The 24955-nt window shown below is 38.5% G+C and overlaps 1 protein-coding gene across 1 annotated transcript in view; it reads left to right on the top strand.

The window, feature by feature from the left end:
- The window catches only part of phf24 (PHD finger protein 24), a 39932-nt gene extending 14977 nt beyond the window's left edge, over positions 1 to 24955 (top strand). The window contains exons 2-9 of the mRNA XM_061802151.1: positions 9526 to 9935; positions 12691 to 12876; positions 15431 to 15509; positions 15897 to 16099; positions 17310 to 17476; positions 20342 to 20374; positions 22545 to 22622; positions 23666 to 24955. Of these exons, the coding sequence (XP_061658135.1) occupies positions 9528 to 9935; positions 12691 to 12876; positions 15431 to 15509; positions 15897 to 16099; positions 17310 to 17476; positions 20342 to 20374; positions 22545 to 22622; positions 23666 to 23762 (1251 nt within the window). The 5' untranslated portion in view covers positions 9526 to 9527 and the 3' untranslated portion in view covers positions 23763 to 24955. The remainder of the gene's footprint in view (positions 1 to 9525; positions 9936 to 12690; positions 12877 to 15430; positions 15510 to 15896; positions 16100 to 17309; positions 17477 to 20341; positions 20375 to 22544; positions 22623 to 23665) is intronic.

The following is a 24955-nucleotide window of genomic DNA, read 5'->3' as shown; positions in this document are numbered from 1 at the left end:
CCCTAGTGTGAAAGTCAAATATCGAGTCAGTACCTTTTTAAAGGGGCAACCCACTTTACATCTAGGTACACTCATATACATTTGTACATAAAGAGAGCACAGAGCCACTTTGCAGATTACTTGGAAACATATTTAGGTCGGCATGCATTTGGGTGAGGATTGTTTGGCTTTGTAGTGACAGTACTTAGGCACACATCACACTCAAGATTTCTAGAGTGGGTGCATCCTATTTCTTTTCCTTTTTTCTTTACAAGAGCACACAACCTCTTTAGTTGCAAAAATGAGTTGAAGTTATATCCCTAATGGATAGTTGTGAGGGAATTCACCTGCGTACAGAAAACGCAGAAGCTTCTATCTCAATGTCCTTTACTTTTTGTCATTAGTCTTTTTTTCTCAGCACTATTTTGTTATCTTCTTGCCCACATTGGTGCATAAACGAGCCAATTCCGAGTCCTGCCTCAGCGTGTGACAGATCCGCACAGTGTGCGCCGCCTTCGCTGCTGTTTATTGTCCAACTCTATGTGGCTTGGCACACACATGCTCGACACTGGCAGCTCCTGAATGCCAATCTCAATCTCTGAATGCCAATGTCTCTTAGTCTCCACATGCATTGAGATTTAAATTCCTCTGCCCCTCTTGTTTTCACATGTTTTATTTGTGTTGCTGTCTCAAAGAGAAATGTATTTTGGTCTTTTGTAACTATGTAGGCCGGGTATTCGAATACATAACATTAGTAGTGTAACCTCCAAAAGGCAAATGCTTCCATTACTTAATATCTTATTACTTTGAGAAATCAGACAAGGGGTGAAGTTCAAACACTTATTGTGCGTTATGTAACACAAGATGTCTGCAAATCTAGTGTCATTTCATTTCACTGAGATCCACATGCTTTAGTTTTCTAGTGAAGGCAAAGAGAAGTGTGAAACTGACTATCGAACATGAATATGGCTTGGTACAATATGAGCAGTACAATACATTCAATATCCCAAGCATTTAATAGTTGGGGCGAAAGCAATGATGTGTGATGACAGGAATTGGTCAAAGGTTACCGAAAACATTTTGTCATTGTGATGATTTGAATTAAAAAGTAATTATTTCCTCATGGGATTTTTTCAAATTATAGCATTCAGATTTGTGCTGGATTTCGTATGTTCAACTGTAATTATGCTTTTTGCATTCTTGTGAATCACGAGAGAACCATGCGTAGGCATCTTCAATTCATGAAGCTCTTCGTGTTGAACAGCACACACAACTGCATGTTTTAAATATTCTGAAATGATTCCCCTTACTCATTCGCTGGAAAATTCTGGATAAACTCATTAGTTTAATTAGTTTCAGGTCCCCGCTTCTCTGGTCCGTGGGTCACTTCTGTGGCTAAAGGGGGTGGATTCTTTCCCATGAAAAGCTACGCTTTGTGGGGATTCCATTAAAAAAAAAAAAGCGCCCCCCCCTCCCTCTCAGGGAAGGAAAGAAAGGGAGCGCTGGTTGGGATTCTAATCAGCACATACCAGTGGCATCTAACAGCTTTGCCAAAGGAGTCATAACCATTGAGCCAGAGCAAGAGGGCCCACTGTGCCCCCAAGCAAGATTGCAGAGTTTTAATCCAATTGACTTCAACTGCGTGAAGTCTGTTTTGCTATTCATTCGCAAGTAAGCGCGATCTGAATGAAAATAATTGTGTTTTAGTCTTGAAAAGTGACGCTCAAGGTTCAGAACGGTGCACAATTACTGTAATTAGTTCAAAGAATTTTGTTTTGTGTTGATGGAGAAGTTATATCCATACCATACTGTATTTTTTAGTGTATATGTTCATTATTGATGGATTACATATAAATACATAATCACGAGGCACAAAACGGCTAAATACTGCACTTCAGCGATTAATGAAATTTAAAAAAAAAACATTCAAATCTCAAGTCGTATTTCATTTCGTGATAGTATGCAAGCTCTAGTACTGTTCCAATGGTCGAGCAGGGTGCAAACAGAGTAGAAAATATCTATCAAAGGATGACAAAAATAAATGAAAGAGATTTGAAGAGTTCTTTGGTCTCACCTTCCTTTTTAATCTATCAATATTTAATAAAACTGAGGTTCTACTGAAAGCACCGTCACCATCAATTCCTGACAGGACTCTAGAGGCTGAATGCATATTGAAGCTCCCCTCTCACACTACTACTTTACCTTCTCACTAAGGTTTTGTCGGAGAAAATAGAGTATATTTTCACAATCGACGTTTTTTTTATTTAGCAAAGGGTTGCTCCTGTGTGAGAATAAACCAAAGATTTTGAATGCATCTTTGAAAATAACATTCCCAAGTCAGAATACGTCAGAATGTATCAGCCTGAAGGAGTGGCACTATCGCTCTACTCTATTCTTAGATCTTTTTTTTTTTTTTGTAAATGATTCAGATGCATCTGGGATGAGGACGGGAACACAGATGTCAGGTTTGATAGAGATTTTACATGTCTTCCTCAAATATTTTATAATTTGTGACTTAAATAACTCTTCAACCTCACCAACGTCACTTTTTAAAAGCATAAAGATTATCTCTAGTGTCATATCTATTAGTTATGGTACTGTTGTCTCTAATGTTGTATGGGGATGCCAAGATGCCTTAATCGTACCTTCATCGTTTGTCATTTTGTTTTTCAAACAGTTTACATTTTTGTGTCTTTCATCATTCTAGGTTCCATGTTTTTTTTTTTTTAACCATTGCAGATATTTCAAGACACCAGACAAGTACCCAACATATCACCTATTCCTATTAAAATGTTCATGTGGATTAATGAAGTCTCTGACCCACAAAATCCTAAAGAAGGCTAATTTGAGCTAAAAAAAAAAAAAGAAAAAAAAAAAGTAAAATAGAATTTCGACTCAGATCTTTAAATTTCGAGTGTATGTGTTTTTGGTCCATGCTTGTCAGCTGCGTTTCATTTAAATAAATTGTATAGTTTTCATGTAATCCTCTGAACAAACTGTCGAACAACAAACTGATTAAAGCAGGACTTCGACCGCTGAGATTGGGTTGGGGGAGGGGGAGCGTTGGTTAAGGATAAAATGAACTCTATGAAGTTAAAATGGTTTTAGCACTGATAATCATTAAGTTTTAAGATGATTGAATGAATACCTGATGCAGGAAGTACGTGATCATGTGCAGAGATTTTTAATTAACTAAATGAATACAACTATAATTTCCTGTTGGGGTATTAATCGTTTTAGTATTAGAGTTGAAGGGTGCATTAATCAGTGACGCAACCCCGCCCCTAATAGTGTCTTGAAGCAATTTAGGCAAAATAGAACAAAATCTGAATAGTAGTGGTAAAGTGGCTACAACCAGCAGATATTGTTGGTTCGGTCTTAACAAATGATGACAAGTTGACATCCATGCAAATTCCAACAGTACAGGAATGCTAGCATGCAATATTGTGGTACAAAAAAATTGGCACTTTGACCCAATAACAGTCCACCATCAACTCACCTTACAGTTGAAATCACTGTCAGGCATCACTGGAAAAATGTGATTCCTGGATTTGGATAATATTTTCTTAGATGGAGCGATACAGACAAATAGTTAAAATTTAAAAGTGAGAATAGAATAGATGTTCTGACTTGACCTTGGGGTGCAGTTAGAGAAATTCCTAAATCAATTCGGTGTGATTTCAAATACAAAATTGCTGCATTAGGACAAATATGTATTTATTATCTTTCGATTACCTTTTGTCCACATTTTTTAAACATTTTCGTGGTAGACATAGTTGAAATTTTAACAGGCCTGTAACCCTACTGAGGATTAGTGGTTCACAAAATGGACGGATGGGTGTATTTTGTGGCATATTGTTGCTGGGCCAACTTCATTTGCAATAAAATGAGGCGCATTTGGACAAATATAAAAATAAAGGTCAACCCAATCGCACTGACCAATATTGCATCGTAATCCAAATGGTTTTGTGGTAGATTGCTGTTTTGGAGAAGTTCCGGCAGAAGCTGAGAAGGACAAAGGGGCTGTCAGTTCACCATCGACAAGGCTTCAGGATGTCGTGCTTGAGAGGTGACAAACTGACAGGTTACTGAACTCAAAGAAACAAGAGCATCAAAGCAAGGCGCTGGCCCATTTGTGTCAGAATAAACGTGTATGGAGAGGGAGGGGGACAAAGGTCCTATTTATTATTCAGAAGTAAACCCGAAAATGACAAGGTCCTGTTTGTTCAGCAGATACTTCCGACATCATCTCCCTTGTCTACACTGTGTGGAGAATACCAATGGTTCTCTTCCCTCTGACGTGATATCATTCCCGCTCCATACATAAGTAATGCATAAAATGGACAAATCGTGAGATTCATTCAAAATGAAAATGTTGATGCATGGAATTTATTCATGCAGAACATAATGGAGAGGGAAAGATGCTAAGAACCATTCATAACATAAATGAATGCTTCACAGGGCAACTGACCAAGTTGAGAAAAATTACATTTTCTTCTTTAAACATTTGCTGTTTACAGGTTGCAAATGTCATGTCTTTGTTATATTTTTCATTTACACTTGCTTTATATTAATTATTAAAAGCTTGCTGTTAAAACTGCACAGCATACAATTACAGGAGTCTAAGCAACAAAATAGTATTTACAGTGGAATAAGAGCACCATTTTTAAAGTGTAGACTCCGAGTCGAAGCCAAACCATCTATGTTGCATTTCATTGAGGACGAGGAGGCTGATGACGAGCACCTCCTGGCAGGCATCTCTATTGTCTGTTTACAATACCGGTGCCAAGCTTTTGTGAGAAGACTCACCGAGGGGCTTGTAATTATCAGAGCTGCTATTATGTACTAAAAGAAGATGTACTATTTTGTATACCTGACATTTATTCTCTTATTCTTTGCATATTTTTCATAAGTGCTCACCCAAAAATGTTGGCCTTTGGCCCTTTGTGTCCAATTAATGCTTTCCTAGGTTCTGTCTCAAGTTGCACGGTACATTTTGTGACTCAGGAAGCTGGACATTATAATAATCTTTGATGGCTCTCATTTAAATAATCTCTTCATGCAACTGTACAGTATGCATTGTGTAGTCCTTCAAAACAATCTGCAATCCAGAACATTATCGGTACTTATCAGATCTGAGTTTACCCATTGACCTAGAAATAACACTTCATAGTTTTTTAATATATGGGAAGAGGCCCAAGCGAGACCCTTAATCATTGTAAAAGATGGACATAAGACAGCCAAGATACGCCAAGATCTTAGCTTCTCTTTTTACCAAATCACAATGACTGTTGATGAATTTTGCGAATAGCTACATGTTAACTGTTTATGTGCTCTAAACAAATCTGCTCTGCACAAGCACACTCACTCATTATGCAGAAAATGCAGGGTATTACTTTTGCTGCGCACATTTTGTTGTGGGAGGAACAAAATGCCTCTGTTGCTGGCTTGTTTGTATATGTGCTACAGTCTGGTATTGTACCGTGCTCTGAAAGTGCAGATTAGTTTAGATGACTTCATACTTCTTCTTGACATCGTCGATCAGCTTCACCTGTCTCTTACTACTAGTTGTCTAGTAACCCTAACCTAACCCTAAAAGACTGTTAACCCTAACCCTAAAGTAGTAGTAGATGGTTAACCCTGACCACCATCACACTAAGGGGTGAACACCAGAAAAGGGAGCACAGTATGTGCTAACTGGTGGTTTTTATTATGTTTTATTGACTGCGGCGTCTACTGTATACCAGTCCACTCAATAGACTACATTTTACAAGCACTGTATGTTTTTTGTCAGCTATTTAGAACATTTTCAATTTATTACCCTTTGCTCATCCCTAACTGCTTCATTACATCTAGCCCATATGTAGCATACAAAGTAATTGGCACTGCCATAATGAACTGTTTACAGACTCTTCTCGTTGTGATCTTTTGTCATGGGATAATGTGCAGAGATCTTTATATAAAATCTGCAATGCCATATCAGTTAGTCATAGTAAACTGAAAAAGAGCTGAATCTTAGTCTTGTGTGAAGTGTGTCACATTATTCATAATGTTCCGTGCGCTGTAATGTGTGACTTGGCAGGTAGAATAGAGTAAGACAGGTGATACGATCTGATGCTAGAAAAAAGACTATACACTGTTTATTTTTAAGATGTAATGATGCTAGACACTTTTAACACAAAGTATGTCTTTTTTTTCCTGCAGTGTGTCAAGTTGTGAAGATATTATGTCTGTAATGAAGACACATAATCAAGTTGCTTTTTTGGAGAAACCTAAGGAACTGAAACCTGTGCCGATGTTTTTGTGATACAGTTGGGTGTTGTCTTCTTTGTAGTCTATAAAGTACAAGAGTTCACTGGCAGCCTGGGACCGGCCTAGGAGGAAGCGAGTGAGAAAGACTCCCATTTCACTGCTGATAGATGAGATTGAATTTCATACAAGCACTTATGTGGGGTGAAGATGGATGGGATTGAATTTCAGAGCACAGAAACATGTCCCACAAGAAGCATGTAATCAACTTGAATCCATGACAGCGCCTTTTTGTTCAGTAATATAATTTACCGTCTCACAGAAGTAGAAATTAGAATAAAGTCTGTGCACTTTGCTGAACATAATCACATTTACCTGGAAGACATTCGTCCTCCTCACCACCAATTCGATGCAGGGTCAACATGATTGAGACAACGGAATTTTTATAATGCAATCTAAAGTAAGTAAATTTAGCATGCCTTTACATTGAATCTGATCATCATATGCCAGATTAGTGAATGCAGCACATCCTTAATTAATATGCAAATTACAGTCAACTTCTGACCCTGGAGGGAATCTATAACGTTTAGATGCGCCAATCTATACACTTATCGCAAAAATGTGTACAGTGTTTAATGAGCTCAAGTCCAACAATTGTACCTTCACAAAGATAACAATAATCACTTTTGATCAACAGCAGGACACTCATGCACTCACTTTGACACTGTCATAGAGTTAATGTACAGCATTTGACAAAAAGCAAATGATTGATCATGATTTAACAAGCGGGGTGAATACTTTTCCACAGTGAGCCGGGTAACTGAATAGTTTTTCTCCCTTAATAAATGAAATAATAATCTATCTATCTATCTATCTATCTATCTATCTATCTATCTATCTATCTATCTATCTATCGATCTATCTATCTATCTATCTATCTATCTATCTATCTATCTATCTATCTATCTATCTATCTATCTATCTATCTATCTATCTATCTATCTATCCATCCATCCATCCATCCATCCATCTATCTATCTATCTATCTATCTATCTATCTATCTATCTATCTATCTATCTATCTATCTATCTATCTATCATCTATCTATCTATCTATCTATCTATCTATCTATCTATCTATCTATCTATCTAGCTATCTATCTAGCTAGCTAGCTAGCTATCTTTGTGTGCATATATATGTGTGAAACTGACTCCATACATTCACATGCCAGAATTGTACAGCATTGAACCATATGCAGCACAATATTTAGTGTCCCCTCCCTAGTTTTGCGTCATCTTTGGGATGGAGATCAAAATGCTCAGGTTGTATTGACCTCTACATGCCTGCGGTGGTGCCTCAGGTCTCACAGGACTGGTCCGTCCCAGATGTCGCGCCCCTATTGGGCTGGTAGACAGACGGTTGTGTAGCATGAGCGTGCAGCATTTTTCTTTTGTAGTTTTTTCATGTGCTTGTGTGTTTCCTGCTATGCAGCATATGGCCACTTTTAGGGCTTTTGCCCCTGTTGTCCCCCGTAGTATTCTGCATAGTTAAAAAAAACAGAGGGGCAAAGGTTTTCCCTCCTGGGATTTACTTTACTCTGATAAAATCGCTGTCTTCACCATGGAAGTCAGTTTACCTACTTTGACCTCCAGGTTGAAGATAGTTGAGAAGGGCACATCAGCAGTATCCTCTGTCCAGTTGGAAATGACTTTGAGGAAGGAACACATCAAATGAAACTGCTCCAGGTTATTTATGGGTATCACTTTATGTGCGAATAAAAGTGTTTGAAATGGAAGAATTATCTTAAATGAATAACGGATTGGAAATCTTAAGAGTATCACAGGCAGCTCTTATCCAATAATGACAAGAGTGTACTGGGCGTGACCTTCAAAGCTGAAAGCGTGATAATGTGTCATTAGATCCTGAAGAGATAATTTGTAAAATAGCAAGCACTTTTAGAGACTTAAGATGTAGGACAGATTAAGTTTATTTTTCCAAAGGCATGTCAACGATGGTAGGAATGGAATCAGAATATAAACTGTTTCACAAAATCTGCTATTGATAACTATATATTATAACTATTGATATTGATGATTGATATTGTTAATGTGCTATTTATTTGTGTTGTCAGATGAGTGATGAAGTATTTCAAATATTTGTTCTGTCATTGTTTTTCAGTTGTCATCCAGATATTTTTATACAAATCCCGAGTTAATTCACTTAAAAACAAGCTGCTCAGGAATAGAACTGCTTGTTTTTGTTGAGAATACTACATCTAGGCACAGTGGCTCAGCTGGTAAAGTGTTGGCCTCACAGTTCTGTGGTCCCCTGCGTGGGTTTCCTCCAGGCACTCCGGTTTCCTCCCACATCCAAAAAACATGCAACATTAATTGGACACTCTAAATTGCCCTTATGTGTGATTGGGAGTGCGGCTGTTTGTCTCGATGTGCCCTGTGATTGGCTAGCAACCATATCAGGGTGTACCCCGCCTCCTGCCCGTTTACAGCTGGGATAGGCTCCAGCACTCCCCACGACCCCCATGAGGATGAGCAGCAAAGAAAATAGATGGATGGATGGATGGATGAATACTACTTCTATTGATCAATCCATTACCATCTAAAACACAGATATCATGTGACCCAGGGGCCAAATTCGTCCCGCCACATCATTTTGCCAACGAAACAAAATCATGTGCATCCACTTCTTGTTTCCCATCAAAAAACCAAAATTGCAAATTGTATTCGCTTTAAAAAACATTGAGAGCAAGCAATCATTTTGTTTGTTATGATCCTTTTTTAAAATAAGTTAAATAATACTGATATTCAAACAAACAGTTTTTTTTAGCTTCTAATTTCAAAAGTAGTTATCCATCAATTTGTGTATATGTAATAATATGTGGCAATCATACATTCAGATGGATTCACAGCCATAACAGCCCTCCAAGAGAAACCATACTATCATCCGCCCCGTGACAAACATGACTTTGACACCCCTGATCTAAAATATGTACGGCTATTGCTTTCAGTCTTCTTTAAAAAGAAAGACGCAATCTGGGGCGGACAGCATGATACTGCTGCAAGAAAATATATTTGTGCATTTTTTTTTTGGCTTCTAAGGGCAGGAAATGAAAAACTCGGATATAACCGAGTGGGGGAATCATAGTGGAATAGAGGAAAGATGATGGGGAAGTATGTTTTGAACGGATAACAGATGGATTTACTATATGAACCCCCTCGGGCTTATTCACAGTACTCATGCAAGTGTCCCCTGTTCCTTCCTCTCTCCATCTGCTGCAGCCATGGGTGTACTCATGTCAAAGAAGCAGCAGGTGGACAAGGTGCAAAGGTGCACCGCTGTGGTCTCAGCCTTCCAGTCAGGCATCAAGGACCGAGCAGCACTTGCCAAGCAGGCGGAGGGAGAGGCGGAGGACGGTGACGTGCTGGCAAAAACCTCAACCGTAACTGAGGAGAAGAACACCGAGGAAGGAGAAGGTGGGGAAACGGAAAGTGGCAGCGGTCTGTCCGCCGCCCAGCAGGCCTCGGCCTCGGTCAACCAAGAGGCCTGGTCCAGGTTACGAGACGGGAAAGGAGTGGAGCCTGAAGATCTGGAAAAGAGTCATCAGCTTACACCGCCTGCTTATGTGCGGCCCAAAAGGGAAGCAGATGACGATCAGCCTTTAGAAGTGGAGCTGGCAAAAAAAGAGCAGGTAACACTTGACGGCAAGAGCATCTATCCAATCGATATATCAATTAAATCACTACAGGGTGTGCATGAAAGTACTGAAGATATAAAATGACTTTAGTCTACACACAATAAATCCCCAAACCATAGGATTAAAGAGGTATTTGTACGATGTCAGTCTCCATGGCAACAGCAGCAAATGATCTGCTTTCCCTGTCGAAGTTCCAAACCATTCATCAAGGACATGTTATGCTCGTGTCTCATCGTTGTTGGAGAGTATGAGAAAGTTAAAAAGTTTAAAAAGATCTTCAAAGAGTAAACCTGCACGTGAGACCTGCATGTGCACAACGACGCTTCACACAAAGCGTCCTGGGCGTGGGTTGCTTAATTCATCTTGGGAAGATGACCTGCATGCTAAAATGCAGTGGGTAAAAAGAGTGGAGTTCACAGGGGCACCGACACTATTAAAGGACGTAGTGCCTTCTCAAGAATAAACACTGTTCAGAGAAGTCTCTGGGGGCTGGGATTAATAAAACAAGAATTTTGAAAAGAGACAGTGAAAGATTAAAGCTTTCCCACACAGAGCCTGTCTAGACCACAAGACACTTGGCATAGTTTTAGTCTGTAATTAATGACAAATAATTGGATATCTTGTCATGTTAAGTCGAACAAATGTGGCTCTCACTGTGGGAAAGTTGCCCCCTTTTCCTGAATTTGCAATATGTTATTCTGGTTGTGATAATACACTGGAAAATCTATCATGAAAAACAATCCATTTTGAATTGCTACACCTAAGATTCATTTGGTTCATTTTGAACATAGCTTCCCCCACGTGAAGTTGAAACTACAAGGAAGTAAAAGTCAAACAGGAATGAACACTTACAGTAAATGTGACCTAAGGATCAGGAATTAAACTTAACCTTTCACCCTATTATTCTGGTGTTGCTGAAAATATTTTTTTTGAGGGTGTGGTCCTAGGTGTGGGAGTGGTTTACATAAATTTACCGAACTGTAACATCACAATCTGGCAAAACACAGAATGGCTAACTTACATGTATATTTTCATAACTTAACAGCTAATGTTATTTACATTGTTGTGTAATTTCATATTTCATTGGTGGACAGGTACCTCAAAAATAAAAAATGTTGGTAATATTAAAACAATAACCGTAAATCACTCAGGCTTAACTTTGGCTGATGATACACAAGTATGAAAAGTGTAATTACTGTTTTGTATATTCTTGTTTTGTTCTGCTACTCTCTAACCAAATATCCTGATTGTGAGACTAATAAAGGCTTAATTCAAAATTGTATCCTCTCAACACACCTTTTTGAAGCTCGTCCCCAGCTGGGCACAAACAGAAGTCAAGGACATTCGAGTGATTCGGATGCTTGAAAATTTGGCACATAGCTGAGTGACACCTCAACAGCAGGAAGAGAATTGCTGTAATCTCTTCAGCAATTACGTTCCAATTTCCCATGATTTTTTTTTTGGGGGGGGGGCTCCATTGTAAATCTTGAAGAGGATCCGCCAGTCTTCAAAGCTCGCCCTTCTGTCCACACAGACTGAGACTCCGTTTGGCATATTTGTACTATTCCACTGCAGTCGAGTTACCCAAAGGATTACTGAGGGAAAATCAACCAACAACCAACGTTTCCACAGCACAAGTCATAACACAACACTGTTCAGCAGAAGCTTGACTGGCTCATAACTCAACGAAAATCCCAGCGTTCACATTTTGATGGGCATGTGTGTTCCCATGGTTACCAAATGATATTCGCATATGTGTTTCTTGTCAAATGAGCTCCTATACAATTGCAGTCCTCCAGTAAAATATTAGATACCATTTTAATGAAGACAGTAGTGGTATTTTTTCGAGTAAGGTCACATGAAGAGTCAGAGGTGATGTTGTCAAAGCCCTGAAACTGGTGCTGTGGCATTTGAGAGGAGATCAAATGGGTTTATAATTTTATTTTTGCTTTTAAAATCGCAAAAGATCATGTGGTTATTTTCATGAGTGAGAGAGCCCAATGGCTTTTGGATGTTAATGGTGGCAGCAGGAAGTACACAAAGGAACACATCATTACTATCTAATTAGCCATCTAACTAACAGGATTAAAATATTTACTAACCAATCTTTTCCATTATTTGCTATTATTCATGCAGGGCAGGTAAACTAATTAAAATTGCAAGGACTTGGCTTGGGGATGAAAATGTTGGAGAAACAAGCCTCAAACCTATGCAATCTATCAAATCTATTTGACAACCATTCGCAGCTACGGGCAATTTAGAGTCTTCAATCAACCTGCCATGCCTCGAACATGCAAACTCCACACAGGTGATGATGGGGATTTGAGCCCTGGTTCTCAGAATTGTGAGGCCGATGTGTTAACTAGGCATCCACCGTTCCTCCACTATTTTATATATTTACAATAAATTTGACCTTTTTTTTGTATTTCATCTACCAATTACTTGGCTCATTTGTCCATTTCAAACTCAAAAGTTGCCTTTGAGCACAACTTTCCCCACCCCTAAGTACAGTAAGGTACACCTCTACTATCTCACAAGTCTTTTTTTGGCAGCTTCATCTTCTCAATATGACACTGACATAGAAATAGGATAGAAAATTCTGAGATAACGGGAAGGAAATAAATGTACATATTCGGTTAGAATCCCACCGGTAAGCTTCCATTTGTGTATCCTAAAAAGTATTATAATGAACCAAATCCTGACTTGTACTTTTTGGATTATTTCACAACCAATTTCTCTTCATCTTCAGCCGCCTAGTGATGAGATGTGTGACGTATGTGAGGTCTGGACCGCCGACGACCTTTACCCGTGCAGGATCTGCACTCGAGTGTTCCATGATGGCTGCCTGAGGGAGTTGGGCTACCTGCGCGCTGAAGCCTTGCAGGAAATGAGAGACACCGCTCACACAGTTCCTGGCTGGAGTTGCTACTATTGTGTAAGCAATGTAATTTTTTCATTTTCAAAAGAATGCAAGGACACTAAGGATGCATGGAATTTATTTGAAGTGTTTTCTTCTTGTCCTTGCCGATCGTAAAAGCACAAGGACTTTATTTAATAAGGAACCGGCCCTTGGATACGTGAAACAATCTAAAATATGATCAGCGAAAATCCTTGCTCTGTCAAGCCATCATGCAGAGTCCATAATCCACATCTGCATGATATCTATGTACAAGGGGGGAAAAAAAAGCAGAGCAATGGTCACATTCGGTATATAGATTTTCAAAATTTCAGTGGTGAGAATAAGAGGAATTTATTTCCTAAATGTCTAAACTAGATCAGTTGTTTCACCGCGGACAGTATGTGTACCTTGATGACTGCTGCCATGCTACATAAAGACAAATTTCAATGCATAATGAATGTTTGTGAGAAATCCCACAGTCTCTGTTGATTGCCGTAAATATCAAACAGAATAGCTTGAAAATGGGCATCCTGGGCATTTTCAAAACAAATTAGTTTGCAAACCAAATTAAAGGACACCAGACATTATGAATAAGATGAAATAAAATTAAGGCATTTGACCTTTAATCAATTCCTTAACCCACACACTAATATGGTCTTTAATACATTTGATAACATGCTTGACATTTCAATAAACACCGATATTGGTACGTATTTGTGAGTGGTTATCATTGCTAAATATCTGGACTGAAGGTACAGCTTCATTACTATGACTTCCAATCAATCTAAAAAAGGATGCATCCAGTATGTGTCATCGCAGCTTATGAAATCAAAGGCCATGGGCTTTGAAAGTAAAGTTCTGAAGGACTTACCATTTTATTTTGGAGCAATGAAACATATTTAGGTTATATGCCGAAAGCAATGGCTTTCTCGTGGCCCTGCTAGAAAAATGTAGCCCGTTTTAATTCCTGCAAGAGGCCTGCTCAAGAACCCTTCACTGTGAAGTACAGACTTTGCTGTGCTCCATCAGCACTGGGAAATTAAACCAAATGCCAAACACACTCAGAGAGGCGGTTTAAGGGGGGTCCAGACACTCTGCGAAAAGACCCTGAAAGGTCCTCTGTCTTTTGTTGAATAGAGGAATGCAGACCGGAAGACATTGGTGTCACAGTGACAAAGAGGGAGGATAGAAAGCATTTATAGTGTAGCAAAAAAGAAATATATATGTGGCTCAGAAAATGGATGGATGGATATATATATATATATATTCCCACATCCCAAAAACATGCCTTCATTGAAGACTCTAAATTCCCTGTAGGTGTGACTGCGAGTGGGAATGGTTGTATGTTTATATATGCTGTGCGATTGGCTGGCAACCAGTTCAGGGTGTACCCCGCCCCCTGTCCAATGGAATAGACGCTGGCACTCCAATGACCCTTGTGAGGATAGACAGCTCAAATAATTGATGGATGGAGGAATTTGCTGGACATGAAGACCTCAAAGAAGACAGTCGAATGAATGGCAGCCAATAAGAATGCAAAGGGTTTATCATCATCATCATCATCATCACTCTAGAAAGGTTTTAACTGTGCGACCTTGCACTTCACTGTAGTGTTTGAATAATAACTGAATTGCAACAATGGGAGATCAGCAAGACGTAGTCATCCATTTTTAGACATCCAATTGTGATTTCACAATGGAGAATTTTTACGTTTGGTCAAAATGTTGAAAATGATCTTAGCCTTTACCTAAAAGTGGCTGTCTATTTTTAGTGGCTACTGAGGCTACATTTGAAGGCCAATGTGGTCTTCTTTTCACATTTTTCTCAGGATGCATTGCTGCCATCTTTCACGACTTCCCATTTCCCAATATTGGTTGAAGGTAATTGCAATATATCAAAATACGGCAATAATTAATTATTGTTTTACTCATTAGAGCATCTCATGCCTCGTATTTTAATTCCAGGCACAGACACAGCCTTTCGATCGATATGTGGCATTGCAGCAGCTGATTCCTTGCACCTGCCTAAAAGAGCTCAGCTACTTAAAATATTAAGGATTTGTCTGGAGCTGTGATGCAGAAAGCATTGGAATCACTGTACACAGGCTAATGGATGGTGGATTAGCAATTCTTTTCATCATCTTGACTATACAGCTCAAGTAGTGCATTTATTATTCTATGTGACAAATTTATTTGCTGCTGCCCAAGCCCTTTTTTGTTCATTCTTCTGAATAATGTTGCACATATTTGATTTAGACCTCAGGGAGAGAATTAAACCACAAGGCTAGACCACATTACACCTTGTTCCTTCATCTTCATCTTGGCTTTTTTAAGTATCTGACACCCCTGCTGTTCATAAAACACCGTTCCGTTCTGGAACTACTTACTGAGCAGCCATAGCAAAGAATTTAAATGTCTAAATATAACTTACAGCTCATCTTTTCTTTTAGTTAGACACAATCATTGTCTTATTATAATCATGTTTCGAGTGACGCGTAAAGCACTTTTAATTGCTGTGATCTATAAAAGAACTGACCCAATTTGCCAATTAACCACAAAAATAATCCTGCCTGTGTCTCTGTTTCTTGCAGGACAATTTGAATTTAATGCTTACGGAGGAAGAAATGTACAGCCTTATGGAGACCTTTAAGCAGTGTAAGATCATTCCAGGTAAGTCACTGAATAACTCTGAAAAAACTGGGCAACATATGGCATGTGACAACTTATTTATGAGGGTGGCGTCAGTTGCATCAAGACTTTTTTTTTTAATAAAGAAGACTGATGGGCTAGAATTTCAATCACTTTTATAGGAATGAGGAAGATTTATCTTAAAATGGTATTTACTGCTTGATTTTTTTTTTTTAACAGTCAAACAATGACATTAATTGGTCTCGGTCTCATTATCCTTAAAGATCGGTAGAGCTTTTCTTGAGACAAGAGGGGGAGGGCTTTCAATTGTCTAAAAAGTGTCACGGCAGGTTTATTATAATTGGAGAAATGTGCTCAGGGACTAATGAAGGTGTACAGTATCTGATTAATTATGCCTTGTCGCTGTAGAGTCGTGCCTGGTGTCAGACGAGTTGCTGCAGTACCATCACTTTGTATCCAAGCAGCAGTTCGATAAGGACCTGACCGATGAGCAGGAGGAAGAAGTCCTTGCTCAGTTTGGGGCCCTGGACCCTGAGAAGAAGGGTCACATTGAGTGGTCCGACTTTCTCTACTTTGAATCATTGGCAGTTTTGAGAAAGTTTCGCACCGAGGTAAAAAAGAATGTCGTCCATTTGGGGATTGGTCATTTGATATTAAAGGCTACTTATTAGCAATGTTCCAGTCACAACTCTGAAGAACCATCTGGATCCTTTTACGAGTGAAGCTATCATCAGTTATGAAATTATTATGTTACGTTTAGTGCTTCAGCAAACACAATCAACAACCAATCTACCACAAATTGTCAAAGAAAAGTAATAGCACAAAATACATAGAGAAAATTACTCAAAGAAAGCAACTACTGACACAATAGACAATAGTTATTAAAGAAATACTGTTACTATCCAAGGTGCTTATTATTATTTAAATAGAAGGTTGCTTCACTTACAAAAAAAGTGACTGGTCTGTGAGGACCTTGTAATATCCAATATTGCACTGCGAAATTGGACACTTTTTTTTTCACATGGAACAAGGGTACCTCGTGTTTTGCCAGTCTAGCCCTCACCAAAACAGTTTAAGCCATCTTACAATTATAACATTAGCACGTTCAAAACAACAACAGTGAAGATGGAGCCAAGAATAGTGTGATTGTGATTTTGAAAGCCTCCAAAAACAGATTTAATCCAATGTTTCGGGATGTCAAGGCAGGGATTTGTGTAAATTTGTCAATGCCTTTGCTGAAGACTTTCGCAGAGAGCGATGTCGATGGAAGATGAACTGTGACATGGCCAATAAGACTGTGGCCACATTGAAGAATATCAAGTTAGTATCCAGTATAGGGCTACTGATAAATGTGATTTATTTCAGAGAAAAATGTTCCGCTGTGGAAAAATAAAGGGGAAAAAAAACAACCCTAAACAAAACACATTTGCTATTAGGCCATTTCTGCCTCCCTGAGCTTCTTTAGGGATTGGCGTCTATTAAAGGAACACCGTTTGAGGAAATAAAATGACGGTAATTGAAATAATTGTGGTGGTGAATGCAACCCAAGTGGTGAATCAAATCCATATCAGTGACGGTGAGATGTGAATTTTCTGGTGGAATGTGTGTAATTTTGCCCACTGATTGACTGAAAGTCATTTTAGGTAAACTCCAGATTACATACATTAGGTAAAGGATAGATGCATGGAGGGATGGCTTTTTCTTATCATTTTTAAAGTCCCTGGAAATTCCCAAGTGAGACGAGACTTCTGATTCTGCATATACTGTACGGACAGTAGGTCATGGCATTATCTGATTCACCATATTATTCGATTCCCCTAGAATTCACTTGTGCGCCTGCTGACCGGGAAGGAACGAGACGCTGCTCGGTTGGTTTTCCTGGGTCTAGATTTGGATGAGGATGGCTTGATCACAAGGGCAGAATGTCGCCACGCCCAGCAGTCCTGGTTCAATAAACTCAGCAAAGACTCGCAGTCCTGCAATGTGAGGTGAGGCAACGCAAATGCACACAAAATTTAAAATTATTCATTTTAAATGCTGATTTGGAGTAGTTTTTGGAGGCCACAGTATTTCATCCCAGCATTAGATAATTGTGTCCCAGTTTGTCTAGAGATGACTAAGTAATATGCTGTGTTGTTCTGTGATGCTTATTGTTAAATGTGTTATTGTTAGTTTTAACTTTATTGTGTTTAACATTTACCTGTTTAGTAAATCGATCATTATTGACAGGGTAAAAATTCTAACTGATATTCAATCAATGCATTATGTGCTTAAATGCTTTTGTCTCTTGTTTATAAAATACAAAAGCACAATCATTCCTGATGAGTTAAAACACTGTAATACTTGATAAGAAGACATCATCTCATTAATAATTTAATCACACCACAATCACAACTCTTATGTGTACAAAATATATCACAGCAAGGTCATGCCTCTTTGAGATCCCAGTTTTTATTGAACAGAACAAAAAGCTCTTCATTACAGGCAGAAATGTCAAGTGCACTAATCACAAACTAAGATATTGACATAATATCCAGCTAGCAGCACAGTGGATCAGCTGGTAAGCGTTGGCCTCACACTTCTGAGGTCCCAGGTTCAATCCCGGACCCGTCTGTGTGGACTTTGGATGTTCTCCCCGTGGCTGCGTGGGTTTCCTCCGGGCGCTCCGGTTTCCTCTCACATCCCAAAAACATGCAACATTAATTGCACACTCCAAATTGCTCCGAGGTGCAATTGTGAGTGCGGCTATTTGTCTCTGTGTGCCCTCTGATTGCCTGGCAACCAGTTCAGGGTGTAACCCGCCTCCTGCCTGTTGACAGCTGAGATAGGCTCCAGCACTCCCCGCGACCCTTGTAAGGAAAAGTGGCTAAGAAAATGGATGGATGGATGGCTGGATGGATGGATGGAATATCCAGCTCAGCGCCCTAGATTTTGAGCAATAATATCAAGAAAAACAAGCAAGCAATTCATTTTTAACAACTCAAAATACCAAATCTTGTAGTAGTAAACTAGTTTTGACCACACAAATCATCTCGTGTTAAATATTTCCAACCTTTACTAATGCACTTACATTACTGAAACTATTGTGGTAGCCACCTGCATGCCAGCTTGATTCAGTGTGACATTTTATAAATATCCATTTACTAGACACATAAGACGACACCCAATACTTGAAGCGGTGTGGCGGTCTGTGAGAGCTTTAATGTCTCATGGAACTGAAAGACATGCATTTTTGGAACATCCTCTATTACTATTTCAAATTTGAATCATTGTGAAGAGGTTACCATTCATTTACAAAAAACAAAACAATGAGGATTATGAAGCATGCAGGCTGCTGAAAATGACTCAGCGTGATAAATGTTCATAGATCAGTGTCCAAAGTCTTTGTTTTCCATTCAGCATGCCTTGTTCGTTTTTATGACCTTCTGTGCAATTTCTCTGTGAGGTCAGATGACCACATGCTTCTTCTTCTTTATGAAAATGGGTTTTGCAAATATGCTGCTGAGAAAACACTCTTTGGAAAAAAGAAAAACAATTAGTTTTTTTTCTCATTTTCAAAGTGATTATCTGGGGTTATGGAATATTGTGATGGAACCTGAAAAACTAAATAGTTTGGGAGTCTAACAACCCAAAATGACAAGGTACATATTGGACAAAGTATGTCTTTTTCGACTTTTTATTTTTTGGGGCATTTCATATTTTCTTGCAAACTCTTTGAAATCAGTGAGTTAAAAAAACAAGAATGACAACAAAACCATGCAGATGAGTTGTTAATGTTCAGCATCTCATGTGTGAAGCATTCATTAGAAAAGCTGTTCCTCTGACTGTACATATTTTAATGTTCAACAACCGCGTTTGTGTGTGAAACATTTTTTTTGAACCATGATTCGTTCTTACTAGTAAAGCCCTTGTGAATACAATATTTCCACCTTTAGCAATGCACTTATCTTCAAGAATTGAAACATTTGTAGTGGTTAATCATCCCCTTGGGTTAGTGTTAAGTGTCAGTGCATCCCTTGACAGGCACTATTAAGTAATTATCAATCAATCCAATTTTTATCATGTAATTCTTATCCCATTCAGGGTAACTAGGAGCCAGAGCCTATCCCACCTGACTTTTGGACTACACTCTAGACTGGTCGCTCGGCACATTTAGAGACAGACAACCATTCAGTATCATATTCCCACCATCACTGACGTCAAATGCAAAGAAATTGGACTAATAAATCTGAAGAGTAGATTATCGAAAGTCTTTCGGCGAGGCTGTTTTAAAATGTTTTAAAACACAACATGTGGACTGGACTGGAAGAGACTTGGTAGTATGGCCACTGATGAATTCATCCCAACTGCATTGATTCTTCACTCATTTGGCTCAAAGCGCTTTCAGTAAACATGCTCGATATTGTGCAATATGAACTCCGTATTTGTGACGGAAGACTGCACATTTGTCACATTGCTACCCAAAGGGCGATGATACAACAGCAGTGCATATGTATGATTATCATATCTGACAGTCTCTAATTGCTTGATCTCACTTTTAGCTGTTTTATTGCCTGTATGTCAGCAGTGGGAAAAAAGCAATAATGCATTACTTACATTCTAAAACGTTTTAAATTATGTACATTATTATCAACAACATATAAAATATTTACATTGCCCTTAAAAAGTATTCACTGTGAAGAAGGAACCTTTTAGTGTATCTTTTGAAGTACTTGGAATTGATCCTTGGATAAAAACGCTTCCACTACTGAGACAAACTCGCATGCGCTTCATCCCCGTCTTCTGTCTTATTTCACATGTTGCACCATTCCATCCCACTCACCTGTTCATCATGTGACATTCCAACCGCACAGACTCATGGGACTCTGCGCTCCCATGAATTGCGGGTAAGTGTGACTCAGCACTGCACTGCTCATCTCCTTTGTATCACTTCGGCACCCTAAGCACTCTCTACAATACTTATCATGCATGCTCAGATGAGCTTTCCATTTAAGACTCTTGACCAGCGCGCTGCAATCAGCGACGCAAGCAACCCCCGGAATGAAGTTGAACGTGATGTGTGAGCCCTTCACATGATGAGCCCTTTTTCGATTGTGTCTTACTTAAGATTCGAGTCTGGCCTCTAAACATGTGAATTAAATGCCCCGTCTATTAATATACTGTAAGTGGGTAGTCTAAATTAGATGAGCGCTCGTTAGTTCTACACATAACATTATAGTACAACCTAATTAAACCTCAATAATGAGCAATTTGGAAAAAAAAAGAAATATTGCTTTTGGATGCTGTACTGCAGAGCTGCTATTTGATAGTGAAATTGAGTTTGTTTATTTTTTAAAAGGTCAGACGATCCAGACTCCCCCCTCAAATAATAGTGATGACTCATACTGCACATGCAGGAGACCTCCGGTACTCAGTTAGATAAAATATGTTGCTCTGTTTATGTAACCTGGTTTGAAAAAAAATGGGTTGAAAAAAATATTTTTGGTTTTGTAAATGTAATATTAATGTAGTTAACTCAAGACAAAGAGAAAAAACATGTCACGTAAACAATTAACAGTGTTCTTGGATAACGCCAGTCCCGACATGTGACATCTTGTCATTATAATACGTCATCATGTGACGCAAAAGGCAGACTCAGTTTATTTAATTGTTTTATGTCTGGCCTAGAAGTCTTTTTTCATACAAATATTGATAATAATTATGATTTTACTCCTCCGTTGGCGAAGTAGTTTGTTTTTGTAATCGACAATCATGTTCTGGCTTTCCTACAAATTTGGGTTATTTGGGAATTTTTTGTCACAATATTTATGGCCTGATATTGTTTTTTATGCACCTTTTTTTTCTGTCATTTTTACTTTACCGTCACTTTAACATAGATTTGTGATATTTGTTTCATTTTGATTTACAGTATCTAAATATTGAGGTTGTGCTGTCTTAAAAATAAGCCATGTAGACACTTGACAGAGTTCTTGAATTAGGACATGTTGAATATACAAGTTTGAAGTTACCACTACGTATGGTGCAACCCCTAAAGCCAAAGTAAAAAAAAAAATCAAAAATGTCACACAGAAGAGTGTGTGGGGAACAAGTCTGCCAAATTTGAATTAATTAAAAAGAGCAATCATTTTTGTCATTGTATTGGTACAAAGACATTTTAGCAAAGCTGAACAAAATCACTAAGTATAGTTTATGAAATCAGACTGCAAAATGGTGAGAAACTGAGAAATCCTCACAGCTCCCAGACGCTGTGCTGAAAACACGCCCCACTCATCTTTCCCTTGTCACTCAAATACTTTGCACAGTATGTGTTCTGTATTGTGAAAAGCAGGCTGCGTAATGTGTACCGCTGTGTTGAATAAACGGTTAAGTTTTCCTTAAAGTCTCTCTGTTATTTGGATCCACATACTGTGTGGCACAAAACCAAGTGTAGTGACTTAATGTACAGCATCACTGCCGGTGGACAGGCTTGCAAACTATGACTGCAAGGCCTGTCCACGTGCTAACTAACTAAATGCTGCAGTCGCTGAAATGTGCAAAGCTGTTATTACTAAATAACACTATAGTCCCAAAAACCAGACAAGTAAAATAATGACAAAGTGTTTAACAATTTAGTATTCAATTGTTAAGGTCTTTCCACATGTTATCAGCACTTATCTTCAAACACATTTAGTTCATTTAAAACAAATCACTAAAGCCCTTTAACAAATTGTGGTGGAGTTTTTTGTAGTACTGAGAACCTCCTATAAATGTTTCAAACTCTTTTATATGACTGTAAATGCATTTAAACACAATACCAAAACTTATTCCATGCTTATTTTGTGAGTTCACCAACATTCATTACAAATGAATTATTTCTGTTGTTAAAATGAGTTGTGGCCACTTTTTTTCCAAGTATTTGTGGACAGGAAAACTGCAATTACAGTTCATATGAAAGAATGTTGCAGTTTCTTTTTCCATCTTCTTATTTGAGTACAAAAGAATCCTCTGATGACTGTGCTAATGAATAATCACTTTTCTGCATGTGTTTTTGTGTCTTGTTTTGCTTGTGTGTGTAAGTATAAGCCATGTTGGTCCCATTTGTGAGAGCAGTCCAACCAGCTCTGGCAGTGAACACAGCAAGACTGATGACATTCGGTTTGTACTCTTTTAATTTGTGGACTTTCAAAAAGATTTCATCACACTCAAAAAGATAAAGACAGTCTGTAACACAGGATTAAAAACACCAATGACATCCAAAACAACAGCTGAAGGCAGTTATTTTCTGTTTTGACAGTGCGGGAAAAATAATTTAACAATATATTGATATGACGGGGGGGCTGCATTGTATCATTCTGGAAGTATTTCTGATATTTTTCCCCTCTCATGAAGCTGTACACAGGAGTAATACCAAAATATAATAAATGCCTCTCAGTGGAGCTGTGCACTGTTTTTCAAGTTGTCAAGTTAAATATTCATTAGAGGACAGTTTGACACGTTTTACCGGTAGCGTATGACAGATCACAAATGAAAAAGAAGGCAAATATGTCTTGATGCTCTTAAGAAGAAGAAGAAGAAGAAAAAAAAACAGTTCCCAAAATAACTACTCCCAAATCAAACTCAAACTGTCAAACACGTTTCTTTTTCTTCGATGACTGTGAGTTTATATTTAAAGAGGACTTATGGAGCAGTTACACACCACAAAAATGGATTTCAAATAAAACTAAGCTTTAGAATTTGGACAACTGAGGTTGGGTTGTGATTATACCCATTTTTTTTATACCTGGATGAAAACCTTTGCAGTCAGTGGCTGCTAGAAATCAATCATTTGTATTTTTTGAAGCTTACTAAATAAAAGCTGACACATTTCAACACATGCATGTTTCTATAGATCACCAACATCCAAAGTACTTTATTTTACATATGTACTGCTATCTAATAACTCAGGACTCGAGTTAAGATAGTTTTTTTCATTTTTTTTATGAACTCAAGTGTATGTAGAGATGTCTTAAAGAACACATTCTCATACATTCATGGCACATTCTGAAAGTGATTGAGCCCTTTCAAATACATTTAAAATTCTAATTGATGCACTTTAATCCACCAAAGTTGTGACACAAGTAAAATGGTTGGTAAATGATTGAGCATGTCACTGAGTGAAATAGTGGTCCAATGTTATTAATAATGTCTGTATTCAACAGGCCAGTCTCGTGGGCGGACTTTCTAAGGGAGAGTTCCATCTACATCTTGGCTGCACGTCCCAATAGTTCGGCCATGCACATCCGTCTTCCCCTATAGTCCAGGAATCTGCACCACACACGGTAGAAAAAGTGAGAGGCGGAGGGTGAGGATGTACCTTAGTTTCTACGGGGTGATGAGCACAACAGAAAATGAAAATGGCGGCCGGATAAAGCAAGCAGGGACAGCAGTTCAAGCATCTGGCCCCCCTCAGTGTGATACTGAAGCCAAAACAAAACAAACAAAACAAAAAAACAACAGCAACACAAAGAACGTGTATGCTGACTGGTGTGAATTGAGTGACAGCAGGAGCGAAGACCGAGGAAGGAAGCCAATCAGAGAGCTTTTGAAAACCTAGAGTGTTGAAGAAGTAAAAGCACATAAAGTGTGTGGCTGCTCGCGCTTTTTAAATGATAAACACGAGACTCAATGACCCTCCGGCTTGAACTAACCTCTCCGTGCGGGTACATTACTTTTGACAGGCTGTTACTCTTGAAGCGTTAATTCCTTTGGGCCTCATTATGTCTTTATGAGAGTTTCTTGCTACTGTTATGGCATCGTGTTTGCTATCACATTGTTAACCACACTACACCGAGGCTCATGCACAAATCAGTTCTAGGCACACTTTCATCGCAAATGAGCATCTTTGAGGACTTGAAACTTGCAGGCAAGAAAACATCGATCAAACAGGAAATATATGTAATAGAGCTGCTATACAACTAGTCTGATTAATTATAAATGCATTACAAGTCTATATTTATTCATGTATCCTCAGATGTACACTGTTTTATCTTCCCTCTCATCCATATATCCTTGTTTTTCCAATTTATTTGAATGAGAATCTGACCCATGTGACATGTACTGTACTGTATATATTGCCAATAATTACACTTGTTCTTGTTGTGCTGTGACCTATATTTTGACAAGGTGAAGGCATCTTCCATGCAGTGTGCCACTAGAGTGCAAGAAGGTGATGAATAACTGTGACATAGACCCACTGAGACATTTATGATCATATGTGCCGGGGATGTTAATATCGAAAAAGTGGTTGTGAAATGGGTCAATCCAACAAATGTTAAACTTTCTTTGAAAGTTTTTAATGCACACACAATTGCTAAAACAATGACTGTGCGAATAGCATAACAACTATAAGAACTTCATATTTGTGTTTATGCCATGTAATGAAGTTTTTAAGCTAGGTCTGCTTTGTGAGTTAATTATGATTGACATGACACATGATCATGTGAGGGATG

The sequence above is a fragment of the Syngnathoides biaculeatus genome, chromosome 17, assembly GCF_019802595.1.
Source record: "Syngnathoides biaculeatus isolate LvHL_M chromosome 17, ASM1980259v1, whole genome shotgun sequence".
Lineage (NCBI taxonomy): Eukaryota > Metazoa > Chordata > Actinopteri > Syngnathiformes > Syngnathidae > Syngnathoides > Syngnathoides biaculeatus.
This window is presented reverse-complemented; position numbering and strand designations above follow the sequence as displayed.